The sequence below is a fragment of the Rutidosis leptorrhynchoides genome, chromosome 6 (genome assembly GCF_046630445.1).
Source record: "Rutidosis leptorrhynchoides isolate AG116_Rl617_1_P2 chromosome 6, CSIRO_AGI_Rlap_v1, whole genome shotgun sequence".
Taxonomy (NCBI): Eukaryota; Viridiplantae; Streptophyta; class Magnoliopsida; order Asterales; family Asteraceae; genus Rutidosis; species Rutidosis leptorrhynchoides.
The window spans coordinates 128649758-128666870 of record NC_092338.1 but is presented as its reverse complement, the minus strand read 5'-3'; the positions used below and the strand labels follow the sequence as shown (position 1 = coordinate 128666870).

The following is a 17113-nucleotide window of genomic DNA, read 5'->3' as shown; positions in this document are numbered from 1 at the left end:
AAATGAGACGCGTTTGACCAAAATTATGTCGCATTCATTTGAAACGTATATGACTTGCAAAGTTTTAAGTTACCAAATGGTTCGACAACAAGTTAAGTTTACAAAAGTTACAAAGTGTAAATGAAATAACTTACAACATAATATAAGTTGAAAATCACGAATGCTATCAATAGCGTATGCATGTATGCCTTAAGTTTGAATCCAAAGGTGCTATCAATAGCGTATGCATAAATGCTTGACCTCAAGCAAGCAATCAAAGTCTGCGAAAGCATATATCAAGTAGCCAATCAAGAACCTGAGAAACATATAGAAAAATGTCAACGAAAAACGAGGGTGAAATCATAGGTGTATTTTTAAACGTTGTTTTGAACCACAAGATTTAGTATAAGTTGATTATCCAAATCGTTTGCATTCCAAAGATGTTGTTTGTTTGTCGAGCACCAATCAAGGCTTAACTGAATGGTACCTCTGAATCATAGTGTTAGAACCTACACTATACCCGAAAATACGTTTCATCCGCTAACGGTAGCGAACAGTCCGAATGAGGGTTCGTCAAACCCGTATGGCCACACAACATAAGTTCTCGCTTACACTCTGCAAGTGTAACTAATGATAATTGGACTTGAGGATTTTTGTTCTAACTCGTACGTGGAATGTTTATTTTCGTACATGTGTTCAAAGTATAGAAGTATAAACCGTATATGTTTCTCATCCCATGATTTAAAGAGTAAAAGTTGTTGAAAAGGTGGGACTATGATCTCACCGTAGTTGCATGCCAAAGTACTTCATTTTAAACGTTGTGCAATGAAAGTTGTTTAGTCTTGACCTAAACAAGTAAGTTATATCAATACCGGGTAAGACACAAGGTCGGTCGAAATGTGTTCAATTAGTCCTATGGCTCATTACGACTCGATTATATAGCATGTGAGTCAAGTTGTCAAGTTTCATGCAAGATACAAGTATAAAAGCAAGTTTAGAACGATTGCATAAGTTTTTTGTTAAGTTTAATTAAAAGTCAAACTTGGTCAAAGTCAACGGGGTCGGGTCGGGTATCTGACAATTTTTCTTCAATTAGTAGTCATATATAAACATGTTGGCCAAGTTTCATGTTAATCGGAGTTGCGAGTAAGCGGGGGTGAAACTGTGAAAACACAAAGTAATTTGGACAGCCATTTTCTCACTTCCAGACCACTGCTCCGCGATCGCTATGGTTTGTGTGTGGGGAGTTCCGCGATCGCGGAGGCCCTGGTTTCCAGTGTTGTGCTGAATTTTCCCAAATGCACGATCTAAAACTGTTTCAACCACAACTTATGAACCGTAAACATTCGAAACACGTATCTTATATCGTTGGAAACGTATTTTAACGAGGAATACAACTAAACACATATCATCAATAAACCCATCATTAACAACAACGAAATTATCGTCGAATGATCATTATTTAGCGTTTCAAGCTCATAATTGCAAATGGTGATTCGGGAACTTAAACCACACATATAATACACCGTTTCGTAGGTAATTACGCATACAATACAACTAAACACTTACCAACAATATTTCATAGCATTCAATGCATCTAAAGTTCATATTTAAGTTTATCAAACCCTAACCAAAAATCACAAAATCAATAATCATGTTAGTGAAGTTTTTCAAGTCAAGCTACACATCAAATTGAAGCTAATGATGCTAGTAACACATTTAATACATGAACTTTAATATTTAATCAACATTTAATCAGCCAAAATCAAAGATTAAACTAACCTATTTTTCATATTCAAGCTAGTTACTCATACAAGCAAATCAAGCAACCAAATTACATATACATCAACCTAATGAGCCATAGACACTAACTAACACCATTTCAAGTTTATAAATCGAATTTAGAGAAATCTAGAGTTTTAGAAAAGTTACTCAAAAGTGATGAAGTTAGTATCAAAACGTAGAGGATGAATAGAGGATTCCAAATATGCAATTTGTTTTGATGTTAGCCTCTTAGATCGGATTTAGATGATGATTGAATGAATTTGAGAGAAAATGGTGTTCTTGAACTATAGAGAAAAGAGAGATGAGGGAGGTGGAAGTGAATGAGTGGTGGTGGTGGGGTTTGACTAGTTGACCTAGTCAACTAGTTTGGCCCCTTGGCAACTTTGGTCCCCCCGAGTTTAAAAGTGGGTGCGTGAATTAACCAAACGAATTATTTTAAATACGCGAGAGCAAACGGGAGATGTTATAATCAAATAATGGAATTATTGAAAACGCTAATTAACGGAAGATACGAATTTAGATAACGAAAGATATTATTTAAAAAAAAAGACCGCGTTAAAATAAATTAACGGAAAAAGGCGGGTTATTACAGTAAACACTCTAGTAGGTAACATAACATACTATGTTGATCATCCTGGTTTATTATCATTGTCATATTAGTTAAACAAAAATGGAGGAACAAACAGAAATAAATAACAATCAGTAAACAAAAAAAAAAAAAATTAGTCTCCAAAATCAGTAAGTTTCAAGGAAAAATTGTTACTATGTCAATTTAAGAAACTCAATAATTAAAAAGAAAAAAGGGGCAAAATCAGAACGACGAAATAATGAAAGGGAAAAACCTGCGATGAAAATTGAAAACACAGAAAAACAATTTAAGAAACGGGCTAACCGGCGGTGGTACTTGTAGCGCAGCAGCGGTTGTGGAGGATGGCGGCAGAGGCGGTAACATCAGCTGCGGCGGTGGCGGTAGCAGCATCGGCTGGGACGAAGTAGTATACGATAACAGCGCCGATGACGATGTTAACATCGACAGCTACGACGGCAGATGAATGATGCTTATAATCTGTTCAACGATTATTACTTATTAGCCTGATATTTTCAATGAATTGACAGGTATAGATAAGGATTTTAATCTATATAATCTTATATTAACATTAACGATTAAAAATATGAAAGAATCTTTTTGATCTATTATTGAGATGACGAATTTGAGAGAAAAAGTAGAGAGGGGCCTAATAGTAACCCCAAAAATTGAACGTAAGTAAGGATTGTAACAGGGCCACGTGTAATATCGTTGTAATTAAATTAATAAATCTAGATTAAGTGAGAAATTAACAGGTGAAAAATAATTAATTGGGTAATTATCTGCGTGACACATCAGCAATAATCTACACGCTTTGTAAGGGGTATAAGTGAATGAACTAGTGATGATGTATTAAGGAGTACTACAAATTTTTAGTACTGTATAAAAATAAAGAATAAAAAAAATTGAAAAATTGTGAATCATACATTTTTTTCCCTATTTGTTTCAAACAAGCAACAAACTCTGCTAACTAACACTCTCTCGCTCTTACGTCATCAACCGTCGTCCTTTTCTATTTTAACCTAATTTTTCGTGTAGCAATCCGCCATTGACTGTTCTTTGTGCTTCAAATTGTATTCCTCTTCTCTCACAATCAATCACGTAAGCTGAACTCTTCATTACTTCATCTTCACTTCTACACTCACTCTTATATGAGCTATATTGCTTGTGTTTGTATGTTTAGTGTCTATGTATGCATTTTTTTATGTTTATGGTGAGTTAGTATGTGTAATTGAGATTAAGTTTTGTGTAATTGATTGCATTATTGTTTCCAGAGTAGAATTTGACGAATATTGGAAGTCCTGATTATAACTTTGATTTCTGATTAAATGTGCAATCTGAATGATAGTTGATATGTGAATATTCATATTTTTGTGACTAATTCAAAGTAGTTTGTTGATATATGTATATCTGCTTTATTGTTTAGATGTTGAGTTGTTATAGTCAAAGCAATTAAACTTAACTGAGTGTAGAGTGCGTAGATATGGAGTCTAACTATGAAAAACAGAAGTTAGGCTATTCCAATTATATGATTTGGACATGTATAGTTATCGTTGGCCTTGAGTCACTGATTGTTGCAATGTTTCTAGGTAAATTTTGACCAACTTTGAAGTCAAACTAATCAGAAACTGGATTTAGATTATAGGAATTTGATTTAGACCTGCAGATACATCGATGTCCCGATAGCCGTTTGTATCTGTCTAACTCCAACTAGCATTCACTATGGATAGCTTTTTTTGGTTTTCGAAATTGATTTTGTTTTTCATTATAACTGGTATTGGGGATGCATTCAGAATTTTTTGAGTCAAAGCTATTCGATAATGAAACGTTTACAATATCATGTGTATAGATGTTGTTGAGTAATTGATTGTTGTAATGTTTGTATGGCGTATGTTGATAAACGTATATGACTATATACGATTTTAAGAACTCTGCACATATCTTTAGTTTTCATGTTTATGGCTAGCTTGAATTGGCATTTACTATAGATACTCACGTAGGTTTAGAAGTTGAACTCTTGTGTTGAACCTAATAGTTGTCGGGACTAAAATTTGTAGATGTTGACACTTAAGTATGATAAGACTTTAACTAAAAGAATTTTTATTTATAACTTTGGTTTGAGTACTTGATGTTTTAGGGTGCATTCTGAAAATCATTGACATCAACTGATCTGGAATTTGAATCAGAACTTGATTTTAGAACTATAGTCACATCAGTGTATGTAACTGCATACATAATATCACTCATTTATATTAAATCAAGCTTTTGATGATTGAGTTCTTCTATCTATATGTGATCGTGTATTGCAGGTGTTTGATATTTCAGCCTAATGTGAGTTGCTTTAGTGAGCAGTTAGTGTCAAAAAAAAAAAAAAAAAAAGTGAGAGGAGATATGAGTTTTTCATGTAGTTTTCCGATTCATGGTTATCAAGGTACTAGTTGTCGAACATCTGAGCAGCTGAACTCACAGTCAACTGTTGGTTATAATATACTTGGCAACACAAGGTTTGTTTCAAAACATGGTTGTAGAAGGAAATTGATTACTTCTATTAGTCATGGTTTTAAATCAATTAGAATTAGTAAACGTGAAATGGATAGTTGTTTGAGGAGTTCCAGTGGGCTGAGGCATTCAGTTTGTATACACAAGACATCAAACGGGAAATTTATAACAGCTTCTCAAGGAAATGATTCAGTCGCTTTTATAAATGGTAACGAAAGGGATATTGAATCTGTTGAGACTAAAGATGAAGAGAGTTTGAACGAAGAAACTAATTATAGTCCCGAAAAGAAGAAGGATTTAAAAGATAAGGGAGAACCAGAAGTAGATGTTTCTACTTTGGATGAATTAAAGGAGTTGTTACAGAAGGCACTCAAAGAATTGGAGATAGCCCAACTCAATAGTACAATGTTTGAGATTAAGGCTCAGAGGATATCAGAGGCAGCAATCGCACTTAAAGATGAAGCTTTGAATAAATGGGATGATGTCAACTCGGCTTTAATTTCTATTGAAGAGATCGTGAAAGAAGAGGATCCCACTAAAGAAGCTATTAAGAGAGCAAAAATGGCCCTTTCTTTGGCTGAGGCTAGACATCAGGTGGCTCTTGAATCACTAGAATTTATAAAAGAGAAAAGCTTGAAAGATGGTAGCTTAGAAAATGCAAGTGAAGCTGATAATTTGAATTTAATAAAAAACGAGGAAACTCTTTTAGCTGCTCAGAAGGATATGACTGAGTGTCGGGAGAATTTGGAAAATTGTGAGAAAGCATTGATTAAATTGCAGAACAGAAAAGAAGAGTTGCAAAGAGAAGTTGTTAGATTAAATGAACTTGCAGAGAAAGCACAAATAGATGCTTCAAAAGCAGAGGAAGAGGTATCAAACATAATGCTTTTAGCAGAGGAAGCTGTTGCTTTTGAAGTTGAAGCTACAAAACGTGTTAATGATGCTGAGATTGCATTGAAGAAAGCTGAAAAAGTTCTTGCCATTTCCCTTGCAGATAGTTCTGAAAGTATGATGTCACACAATGCATCATCCTCTTCAGATGGGGACACAGTTGGTGATGAGAATGAAACCATTGTCGATGAAGACAGTGATGTGACAGTTGAGGTTCCTTTAAGTGAGCCAATAAACGACATCGAGTTAAATATTCTAGGCCAAATGTCTGAAGACTCTACCTTTTCTGATGCAACTGACAAAGATAATGGACAAACATCCAAAGAGACTGAAAGTGATCCTGAGAAGACGAAGAGTGGGGTTCAAGCAAAAAAGGCAGAAACTCAGAAGGATTTCACAAAGGATGGGTCACCATTGAGTTCTCCAAAAGCACTATTGAACAAATCATCTCGTTTCTTTTCTGCATCGTTTTTCTCCGTGGAGGGAGATGGTACTGAGTTTACGCCAGCTGCAATTTTTCAGGAGCTTAGTGAATCTGTAAGAAAGGAATTGCCTAAGCTGTTAGTCGGGTGCTTGCTTGTTGGTGCAAGGTATCAATCTTTTCTAGGTCATTTTTCTATAGAAGAAAATGCAAAAAGAGAATGTGTATATGAACCCTGTTGGCTTAGCTAAATATTATTCTTTGATTCTGCTTGTAGACAATTTTTTTACCTTTTTAAGTTTTAGAGCATTGGTGCAGATGTTGGTTTCACGTGATTAATATTGTTCATATTTGTATGACAGTCTCGCGTTCTATGCTAAACGAGAAGGGCGGTTTGGTAAATTTCTTCAGCAACCAAACATAGTCACCACCAGTATGGATGAAGTTTCGTCAAACACTGCACCATTGGTAAGACAGATACAGAAATTACCTGAAAGAGCTAAGAAGCTAATTGAGATGCTTCCACACCAAGAGGTTTGTTGTTCTCTGTAATTTGTCAGCATTTGTCTTTTAAGTTATAGTTCAGATCTTCCTAAGTTTGTGTTTAATATCTGCAGGTTAACGAGGAAGAAGCTTCTCTTTTTGATATATTGTGGTTGTTGCTTGGCAGTGTAATCTTTGTGCCTATATTTCAGAAACTTCCTGGAGGTATTTGAGATATATATTATCCAACTAGTGGTGGATACAGAACATTACCAACATATATGATATATTCATCTTGTTTTGCTAGTGTTACTAATTACTAATGTGATATCTTGTACATGCTTTGTTGCCCAGATATTTTTTTTATGAATTTTATAGATTCTTGTATGTGTCGCTAAATGTTGACTTCCGTTTTGGTTGCATGTTTAGGAAGTCCCGTTCTTGGGTATTTGACTGCTGGCATCTTGATTGGACCTTATGGGCTCTCAATTATACGTAATGTTCATGCGACAAAAGCAATAGCAGAATTCGGAGTCGTTTTCTTGCTTTTTAATATTGGCCTTGAGGTATGAAAAGATCATTCTAACTTAACATCATTATTGAAGAGAGTTTAAGCTTAAAAATTGTATATTCATTCAGCTTTCTGTTGAAAGGCTGAGTTCCATGAAGAAATATGTTTTTGGATTGGGCTCTGCTCAGGTAACTGCAAATATTTTGTTATATCTCAATAATAACAAGCCTGCATTACTGATATTGTATTGTACTACCACGTACTGAAACCTTGGTTATTAACACAGGTGTTGGTGACAGCTACAGTGGTAGGCGTAATAGCCCATTTTGTCTGTGGACAGCTAGGACCGGCTGCAATTGTCATTGGTAATGGTTTGGCATTATCATCTACAGCAGTTGTCCTTCAGGTGATTATTGATAGCAAAAACTGAGTACTGCAGTTATATGCAATTATTTTAATATGTCATATAGTATATTTATAAGGGTGCCTGTATGCTTCTTTTCCTTTTCCTTGTAACACTGGCAATGGTTATCAAATCCTTGTCCTTCAGGTTCATGCTTCTTAAAGGTTAGATCAGTTGCTTTTGAGAAAACTGTTGGAAGTGTAGGTACAAGTGTCACCTATTGTTGGACCTTACAGGACACTACTGAATTCAAAATAATGATGACTCTTTTGTAGTTTTTTAGTTTACGAGTAGACATATTGATCACTAATATGGATTCCCTTCTCACCGTTGGTGACAATAAAGTTTATATACATTTATGTGTTGTGCAGGTATTGCAGGAGCGAGGGGAAAGCACATCACGTCATGGTCGAGCCACATTTTCTGTTTTACTTTTCCAGGTATACTGTATTAACTATGAAGACTTTGCAATAAGTATCTACTCTTTTGACGCCTTAAGAGATGTAACAAATGGTTTTGCACCACCTATGTCACTTGTTTCCCATCATGTATTGTGAAATTTGAGGAGCTTTAGTATGTTTTATACATAGAGAAATTGTGCTTGACCCTTCTTCATCCAGTCAGATGATACATATAGAATTATATGGGCGCAAGTCTGAATTAATTAAAGTTTTATAATATTTTCAATAATACATTGCTTCTAATATATCTCTTTCCTGCCAGGATTTAGCCGTTGTTGTTTTGCTGATTCTCATACCTCTTATTTCACCGAATTCATCTAAAGGAGGGGTAAGTATGTTCGTCGGTACATCCATTCATCAAGTGAAACTTACTTCTATTTTTTATGCATTGTTTATTCTTTCAATACTATCAACAATCTTTTTATGCCTCTAGAGTTAAACATTAGTGATCTCCTTCAGATCAAACTGAGTTGGTAACTCAATAACGTGGTTGCCACTTCTCTTATTCTTGATCTGATTATTTTAACTTGATCACAAAGTTGCAACTTCTTTTATCATTGAGCCATCTTTTTTACATTATTCAGATTGGCTTCTTTGCAATTGCTGAAGCTCTTGGATTGGCTGCTGTAAAGGCAATTGTTGCTATCAGTGCCATTATTGCTGGAGGGCGGTTGGTAAGTTATCTACAATTCTGAAATTGCTGAAAAACTCCTTGAAGCGCCTATAGTAGCCTCTCCCACATGGTCTTTTAGTGGAGGTGGCAATTTTGAACCATTTACTTCAAAAATCGGTAGAGCTAGGTTGTGTCTTATATGAAACGGGGCAAATTAACTATAGCTAAAAGGGTAGAGGTCAAACGGCTTAACAATAAATTTAAGTATAAATATTGATGAGTTTAGTGTCAGCTACTGAGCTTTTCTCCATCCTGCTGTTTGCAGCTGCTACGCCCAATTTACAAGCAAATTGCAGAAATGCAAAATGCAGAAATCTTTTCTGCAAATACACTTTTGGTCATTCTTGGAACTAGTCTACTTACTGCCCGTGTAAGTGAACTTACATTTTCGTCATTACATTTGTAATTAATACAGTATATTAGTTCCTTTTATTCATGCTAAATGGAGCAGGCTGGTCTTTCAATGGCACTGGGAGCTTTTCTGGCTGGTTTGCTACTTGCAGAAACTGAATTCTCTTTGCAAGTTGAATCAGATATTGCTCCATATCGTGGCCTTCTATTAGGTCTCTTCTTCATGACGGTATGCCTGATATTTGGTCTTGCTATCAATCTGTGTATTACGAAGCTTCACTGTAGATATCAGGTCTAACTGCTATGATATTTTCAATCAATGACAACATTATCTTAATCTCAGGTTGGAATGTCGATCGATCCCAAACTTCTTGTCTCAAACTTTCCTGTTATTATGGGGTCTTTAGGACTTTTAATTGTTGGGAAGACCATAATGGTAGCTGCAGTTGGTAGACTTTTTGGTGTCTCATTAATATCTGCAATTAGAGTTGGTCTTTTACTTGCACCTGGTGGAGAATTTGCATTTGTTGCATTTGGTGAAGCTGTCAATCAGGTGAGTTTCAGCTAACTATGTTAACTTAATTGATATCAACAATTTGACATTTGAATTTGCATGTCCACAAATAAGCGTGGAAACATCTTTGTTTTGACACGTCTTTTTTCATTGCTATGCTAGCGTTTTCGTTTGTTTGACTTTTTAAAGATGTGACCTTTTCAGGGTATTATGACTCCTCAGTTATCTTCTTTGCTGTTTCTAGTGGTGGGAATCTCAATGGCTCTAACACCATGGTTAGCTGCTGGAGGCCAGTTAATAGCATCTCGTTTTGAGCAGCATGATGTCCGTAGCTTATTACCGGATGAGAGTGAGGTAAATTTCCTTACATGAGCAAATTTCACTGTTATTTACTTGTAGCGAGTGGCATAATATAATATCTGACTCATAACAATGAAACATTTTGCATGTCATGAACATAGTTATATGTGTTTTTGCAGTACCAATTTCTTCAGTATATGCACATATTAATTTATCACATAGTATATGCATATAATGAACTAAGGAGGTGTTGTTTACATATCTCCACATATTGCTTACAATGGGACTATCCTGTATGCATTTATTTATAGCCTGATTTTTCATATTTTATTGAAATTCTTTCAGACGGATGACTTGCAAGATCATATTATTATATGCGGGTTTGGACGTGTTGGTCAGGTATAGTACCGTTATAATCATTATTACCAAAATTACTAACTTTTAATATGAACAGGAACAATACTTACTCTCATTATTTTATGATATGTCGAATGTGGTTTATTCATGCCTTTCAGATCATTGCTCAGCTTCTTTCTGAGAGACTAATCCCATTTGTTGCACTTGACGTGAGAACGTATGAAATATATTTCTTTCCGACCTGTACACATAGTTTTAACTTTATTTCATTTTATTATCTATACTCTGATGGACAAGCCATGATGCAATAAGTCGATTTCATGTGTATACAAAAAGATAATTAACACCTTTTCATGATTCAAATATGTAACAAGCCTGCTTACAATTAAATATTTTCTTTGTGTAAGTGACCGAGTATCAGTTGGACGAGCACTTGACCTTCCTGTTTATTTTGGTGATGCTGGTAGTCGAGAGGTGAATTTACTTTTCTGCAATCAACGTTTAAATTAATAAAAAAACTTTACTTCAATCATAATTAAAATCTTGCAACTTGCAAACTGACACTCTAAACCAATTTTGTCTTCACCTCAATTTCCAGGTCTTGCATAAAATTGGGGCTCATAGAGCATGTGCTGCAGCTATAACTTTAGATTCGCCTGGTGCAAATTATAGAACCGTTTGGGCTCTCAGCAAGTATTTCCCCAATGTTAAGACGTTTGTACGTGCTCATGATGTGGATCATGGACTAAACTTGGAGAAGGCTGGGGCCACAGCGGTATTTTACTATTAAACTTAATTACTTCAGTTTCTGTTTAGTTGTGTCTACAAAAACTGTTGTTTGATCCTTACACTGTCTATAAAATGTACACACCATACATGTTGTCGTTAACATTGATTTGAAAAAATGTTGCAGGTCGTGCCAGAGACTTTAGAACCTAGTTTGCAGTTGGCATCTGCTGTTCTTGCACAAGTGAGTATTTAGTCAACTGGCTAAACTTTTATCTCAACTATCTTAAAATCGATATCACGATTCTGATCCAAAAAATCAGATAACGTAAATTCGGGTATCCGAATTTTCGGATAGATTTGTATCAGGTAATTCGATTTTCGGATAACGGATTTGGATATTTTTGAACAGGCCTAGCTAAACATGTTCACTTGGCATCTTTTGCTTGCAAAGTTAGTTTAATTTAATCTAAATCCAGATTACAAAATCTAAATGGTTTTTTCCATACTATGTTACGTACAATTAATTAAATGTTAGAAGAACTATTAATTTCTTTGTTGCTTCAACATTTTTTTTCTTCTTTCTAATATGGTTTTTAACCTGTGTTTTATAGGCTAAATTGCCAATGTCAGAGATAGCAGCCACTATCAACGAGTTCAGATCCCGACATTTATCAGAGCTTACCGAGGTATCTAATCTTACTCTATTACCTCAAAATACAGATCCCAAAATGGGTGGGTGTAAGGCAGGTTTGATAACATGTTAACACCTTTTAGTTTTTACATTTTGTCCAAATTAATCAAGTTTATCACTCAGTATAACAAATTAGCTTGTCAGATATACGGAGTGTAATTATTGATTCTCCATTTGACCAAATATTGAGCATTTTGTGTTGATGATACATTATGCAGCTCTCGGAAACAAGTGGAAGTTCTCTTGGTTATGGGTTCTCTAGGATCATGTCAAAACCTAAATCATCCTCAGATTCTTCTTCTGATGATAACCAAATCAGTGAAGGAACACTTGCAATATAAACTGCCTCAAAATGGATATAAAAGGTAAACAAAAAAAAAAAAAAAAAAAAAAGAATTACGAGTATAAGAACTGGATAATGGTACACAGATTGTACAGAAGTATATAGCTGAAAAGGAAGACTTATTCATTGTTCATTTTTTTTGAAAAGCAAGATAATTTTATTGATAAGGAAATGATACAACGAGGATTACAACATGAGTAACACTAATTTGAGCGAAACTCGAGGACCTATACTAGATATAAAGTAAGAGACTAACGAGATGTAGAATACCCTGATTTCGGAGCAGTATTAACAAACTTAACATCAATCACCATTACCCTCATCATCTACTAATACATAAAAAGGATTGTTTGTTTCAATTCTATCTTTGGAATATGTCTTATTATTACCTTCACCATCAATGCCCTTCCCTTTATCTCTTTTCCTTAAAACATTCTGATTTCGATTTTTCTGGGACTCCACATTCCAATTTGTTTCCTCCATAGCAATATTGTCTTTAATACCATGATTATTTTTCTGGGACTCCACATTCCAATTTGTTTCCTCCATAGCAATATTGTCTTTAATACCATGATTATTTTTAACTGCATTTTGCTTGATACCTTTTGCTTCTGTTGACTGCCATTGACTTTTATTATTATTATCAAAATTCAACTTATGAGATACCCTTCCTTTCTTACTAACAACTTTAGAGCCATCCTCAACACACTGGTTATTTAAATCAACTGTTTCACCATCATTGTTGTTTTTCAAAGCGTCTTTTAACACTTGTTCTGAAACTTCATCTTCTGTTTTAGGCCTAATTTTACAAGTATTAAAAGAGTGCCCAAACACTTTGCAATGAGTGCATAAAGGCGGTTTCCATTGATAAGTCACCTCAAGTTTACCCACTTTGGCTGGAAAAGAACCAATCACAGGATAGGAAAATTCGACAAAGCTAGGGAGGTCATCAGCTGCATTGACTTCAGTCAAAACTCTAGCAAAACCTAGTCTTCCACTTTTACTTAAACATCTCTCTGAAGTAACTTTGTCCATCAGCATAGGCCTACCAATACCACTAACTAGTTTACCTATACTTCTGCCACTCCATAGTTCAATGGGTATATTCTGAATGCAAATCCAAATTGGAACTTTTTCAGGTTCAATTTTTTCAAGCCAAACCCCAGGTTCCCACTGATTCACGAAAAAAGGAACATTATTAACTAACCATGGACCACTCTCAAGAACCTCCTTCATACCCTTTTCATTATTAAATTTGCATAAATAAAATCCTGCAGCTGTTTTGACGATTTCTTTAAGGTCATACCTTCGCCACATTCTCCTTAGATGGGCATTAACAACCCTATATTCCATAGAAGTTCCAATAAAATACCCATATAATTGAAGAGAAAAAGCACTACCGCCCTTCTTAACCTCCTCAGCGGAGAAAACTACTCTCTTTTGACCATTAGACATTAAAACTGGAGGAATGAACTCCATTTTTAATTCTTCTTCATCTTTGTTTTGTTTTAAGAAGTCAGCAAAAGTGATGTTTGGATTTACCCATGCTCTTGGGGTTTTAGTATTTGTATTGTCTTGCCCATCACTAGTCTCAACCCCTTCCATTGTTGTAGATTTAATCCCAGAAACAACATTATCTTTATCACCGCTATTATTATCCTGCGTATTCATTAAATTTACATTGTCACCCAATGTAAATTGGGAGAAATCATCAGGAACAACAATTGGCTCTCTAATACCATCATTCTTAAATAACTTAACAGCATTCTCAGCAGCAGCCACTAGGTTTACATCAACCTCATTATAACTACCATCTTTTGAACTTTTAAAGAATACAACAGGACTAGCCGGTTTAGCAACAACAATAGTTTCACCAATAGATTTAGCAATAATATCATCGTTACTAGCAACAATATCATCAATAGAATGATCAGTTACAGCAGAATTCTTACCATACCCGCCTTTCTTCCTGTTACCCTTGCGTTTTTTAATTACTTCAGGGAGTATTTTTTCATTAGCAGGAATAGAAGAATCACCAACATAAGGAACAAATTGAGCACTCTTCTTTTCCTTTGACGGACCATCCCCAACTTCAATCAGCTGGTTCACTTTACCCTTCCTCTTTCTAGAACTATAGGTTTTCAGAATCTTCCCTTCTGAATCACGATTATCCTTTCCAGGATGATCAGTTGGCACATCTCCCTCGTTCTTATTTGGCTGATCAACTTCATCTACCATCAGATTGGAACGTACGACGTCTTCCATAATCGGAGATGAACGATCCCCATCAGAATCAGATGAAAACACTTCTCCATTTTCACATGAAAACACTGTTCCACGACTAACCGGTCGGTTTCGCAAAACCCTAGTAGCAGTCTCCGTTAAATCTTGGTACTTTTTCTTCTTCTTGGACACCATGATACACAACAGATTGCAATAACAGAGAACAGGATCTATGAACTGTAACTCAAATTTGAAAGCAACAAATCAGACCAATACTCACCAGGGATTTGGTCGGAGATCCAAGACAGTCGAACTGGAAGAAAACGGCAGCGAACGGCGGTGAATCAGAGCCTCACGCGACGGCGCGTGGAATTCCGGTAGCTGAAGAAGGCGGCGCGTGGGCCGACAGTCGTGTTCGGAACTGATTGAAAATTTCAGGTTTTGCAATTCGAGTGTGTCTGAATCGATTGGCGGGGGTGGTGAGATGCAAAAATCAAAAGAAAGAACTAAAAATTCGACTGTGAACAGTGGCAATATCGCCCTTTTAGGAGAGAGAAAATACAGCTGCGGGCTTTTTTATTCATTGTTCATTGCTTCATGCAAGTTTTCTAATTGGACTTTGTATACTGAACCATTTAGCTCAAACTACTTTTCTACATGTGATCAATTACGCGCCCATTTTTGTTGTTGTTAATTTCTAGTTCTTTTGTTCTTGGTGCCAATTTTGTGTGGTCAGATGTCAAATGAGGTTCCAGTTGCGTTTTAAATCGAACAATACCTACAAGGTCCTTGCCAATCTCGTGCATGTTTTATCTCATCAAAATCTCGAGATAAAGTTTTTGATACCTTGGGCGTGTTAACAAACTCATGAAACACCACTGATTTGAAGTCTTGAAGACCACTTGAGGAAAGTACTATATTAAGTTCTCTCTAAAACCGTGTAGGTTACATTGGATTAAGTAATTAGGCGATTGCCTCATTGAGCCGCAGGCTCTACGCCTCTACCCAAATGTTCAGCTGATAATGTGAATGTGAGAGTAACACCCACTTCGCTCGGAGAGTTTTTCTTAAGGATTTATCTAAAGATAGCCCCAAGAGCTCTGTTAAAAAATTAAGACAAATATAAAAGGCTTTTACTTTACAAGTAATTACAACCACCTACACACTACTCTTAACCAACTTCATGTACAACAAGCTTAAGCTTGAGTTTAATTCTTAAGAATATCCCTTAGGTTTAGAAAAATCCTTTTTTTTAAAAGCTATTGACTAAAACACTCATTTTCATAAACAACTAAGGATTTGTCCTTAGAAGTGCTAAAATCACTACTTGCGACTCGTGAATTTTTGTTGATGGCAGAGGAAATCTCAAGTCGCGACACGACACGTCCAAGACGATATGAGTCGCAAGGTCGCATGGTAGGTGTTGCGACCTTGCGACTCGTTTAATTGGGTATTTTTACAGTTTATATTACTCTAACTAAGCAACATAAGTACAATTTAAGCATTATTCACAGGAGTGAAGATTCACATAAACACATAATATTGTAATTTAAAAGATAAATATCGGGCAATGCATAATTGTTTAGACCACAAAAACAACACAGAGACAATATAAAGGTGATCGTAAGGGACAAGTTTATCTGCAATAATGGGAGGAGATGCGGTTATTCTGGTTATCTGTGCAGAGACCCTAGATCCCAAGGTATATGAATATATTAGATAGGTGAAGGCCATATGGGATAGGCTTGTTGTCATGACGAGCTTCATTCATGCACTAAGCCATGATACATGCTATGTTGATGTGCTTGTGCTTGTGCTCAAGTAAGCAACACAACACTGCGATTTCAGTGGCAGTCATGTTGCCATGCTCAAGCGATCGTCCAAGTATGTTGCTCCGAATGATGGAATTGATAGGCTAGAGTGTTGCAGCTATCATTTGGTCATGAATAGTTGTTTGATGGAGGGAACCAAAGGTGTGTTGAGGACCAAAGATCTTATTCATCAATTATTGACAACAAATTTCGTCAGGAAGTGTTTCGATTACTCGTTGAGCAGTGATAAAGGTGGTTTCCGTAGATGGAACACTAAGGGCGTGACCAATACCTCTAGCGTTCAACGGTAGGTGTTTTCGAATAATTTAAAGGTTATGGTGTTGTCATCATTGTACTTCAAATTTAAATAAAATCCTCGTATGCATCGAGGGTAGATTTCTCCATAAATCATTATAAAAGAGAAACATCTTATACCAATGAATTTCTCTTTGACCCTAGGAAACTCATAGATATTCACCTCTATATTATCGAATACCCTTCGAGAGCAGGGGCGGTACTTAGTGGAACCCAAAGGGGGTATCCGCCCCACCTGGATTTTACGGAACAAAAAATTTTAGACTAAAAAAAAAAATTTACAAAAAAATAAGGTTTTTTTAGTGTTTACCCCTGCTGACAATGAAAAATTTATTAAATTTTTACACCGCTCCGTCTGTATCCGAGTTCAAGTTCCGCCACTGTTTGAGAGTTCATCGTAGCTAGAGTTTTGTTGAAGATAGTTTAGTGAAGAAGAAGGTTTTGATTTGATAAATGAAAGTTGGTCATGAACCTTTTAAATGCATTAGAAAATAGGGGGTGGTTGGACGTTATGGTTGGTGGAGTCATTAAAGTTCCATTTAATGTTAAGCAGTTGATAGCTGAAAAATCTCCTGCCCGATTTTTAGTCGCAAGTAATAAGTTCTACTAGTAAATAATAAGCTTTGTTTGACAGAGATAAAAAATAAAACTTAATTATAAAATCCTCCATAGTAACTTATAGCTTATGAAAAAGTAGATCACGCTTGTAAGCTTGTAAGAATAATAAACTTCACCTACATAATCAGTTGTAACCCATAAATTACGGTTCAAGCTCGTCCAAACACAC

The 17113-nt window shown here is 35.7% G+C and overlaps 1 protein-coding gene across 1 annotated transcript; it reads left to right on the top strand.

The window, feature by feature from the left end:
* The first annotated feature begins 4741 nt into the window (after nucleotides 1-4741).
* On the top strand, nucleotides 4742-12106 carry LOC139852355 (K(+) efflux antiporter 2, chloroplastic-like). The gene is made up of 20 exons (XM_071841635.1): nucleotides 4742-6330; nucleotides 6524-6695; nucleotides 6779-6869; nucleotides 7074-7210; nucleotides 7284-7343; nucleotides 7442-7561; nucleotides 7930-7998; nucleotides 8282-8347; nucleotides 8604-8693; nucleotides 8958-9062; nucleotides 9144-9272; nucleotides 9387-9596; nucleotides 9762-9911; nucleotides 10203-10256; nucleotides 10373-10431; nucleotides 10622-10688; nucleotides 10813-10989; nucleotides 11128-11184; nucleotides 11555-11629; nucleotides 11853-12106. The coding sequence occupies exons 1-20, from the start codon at nucleotides 4742-4744 to the stop codon at nucleotides 11973-11975; spliced, it is 3600 nt and encodes a 1199-aa protein (XP_071697736.1). The 3' UTR covers nucleotides 11976-12106.
* The last annotated feature ends 5007 nt before the right edge of the window (nucleotides 12107-17113 follow it).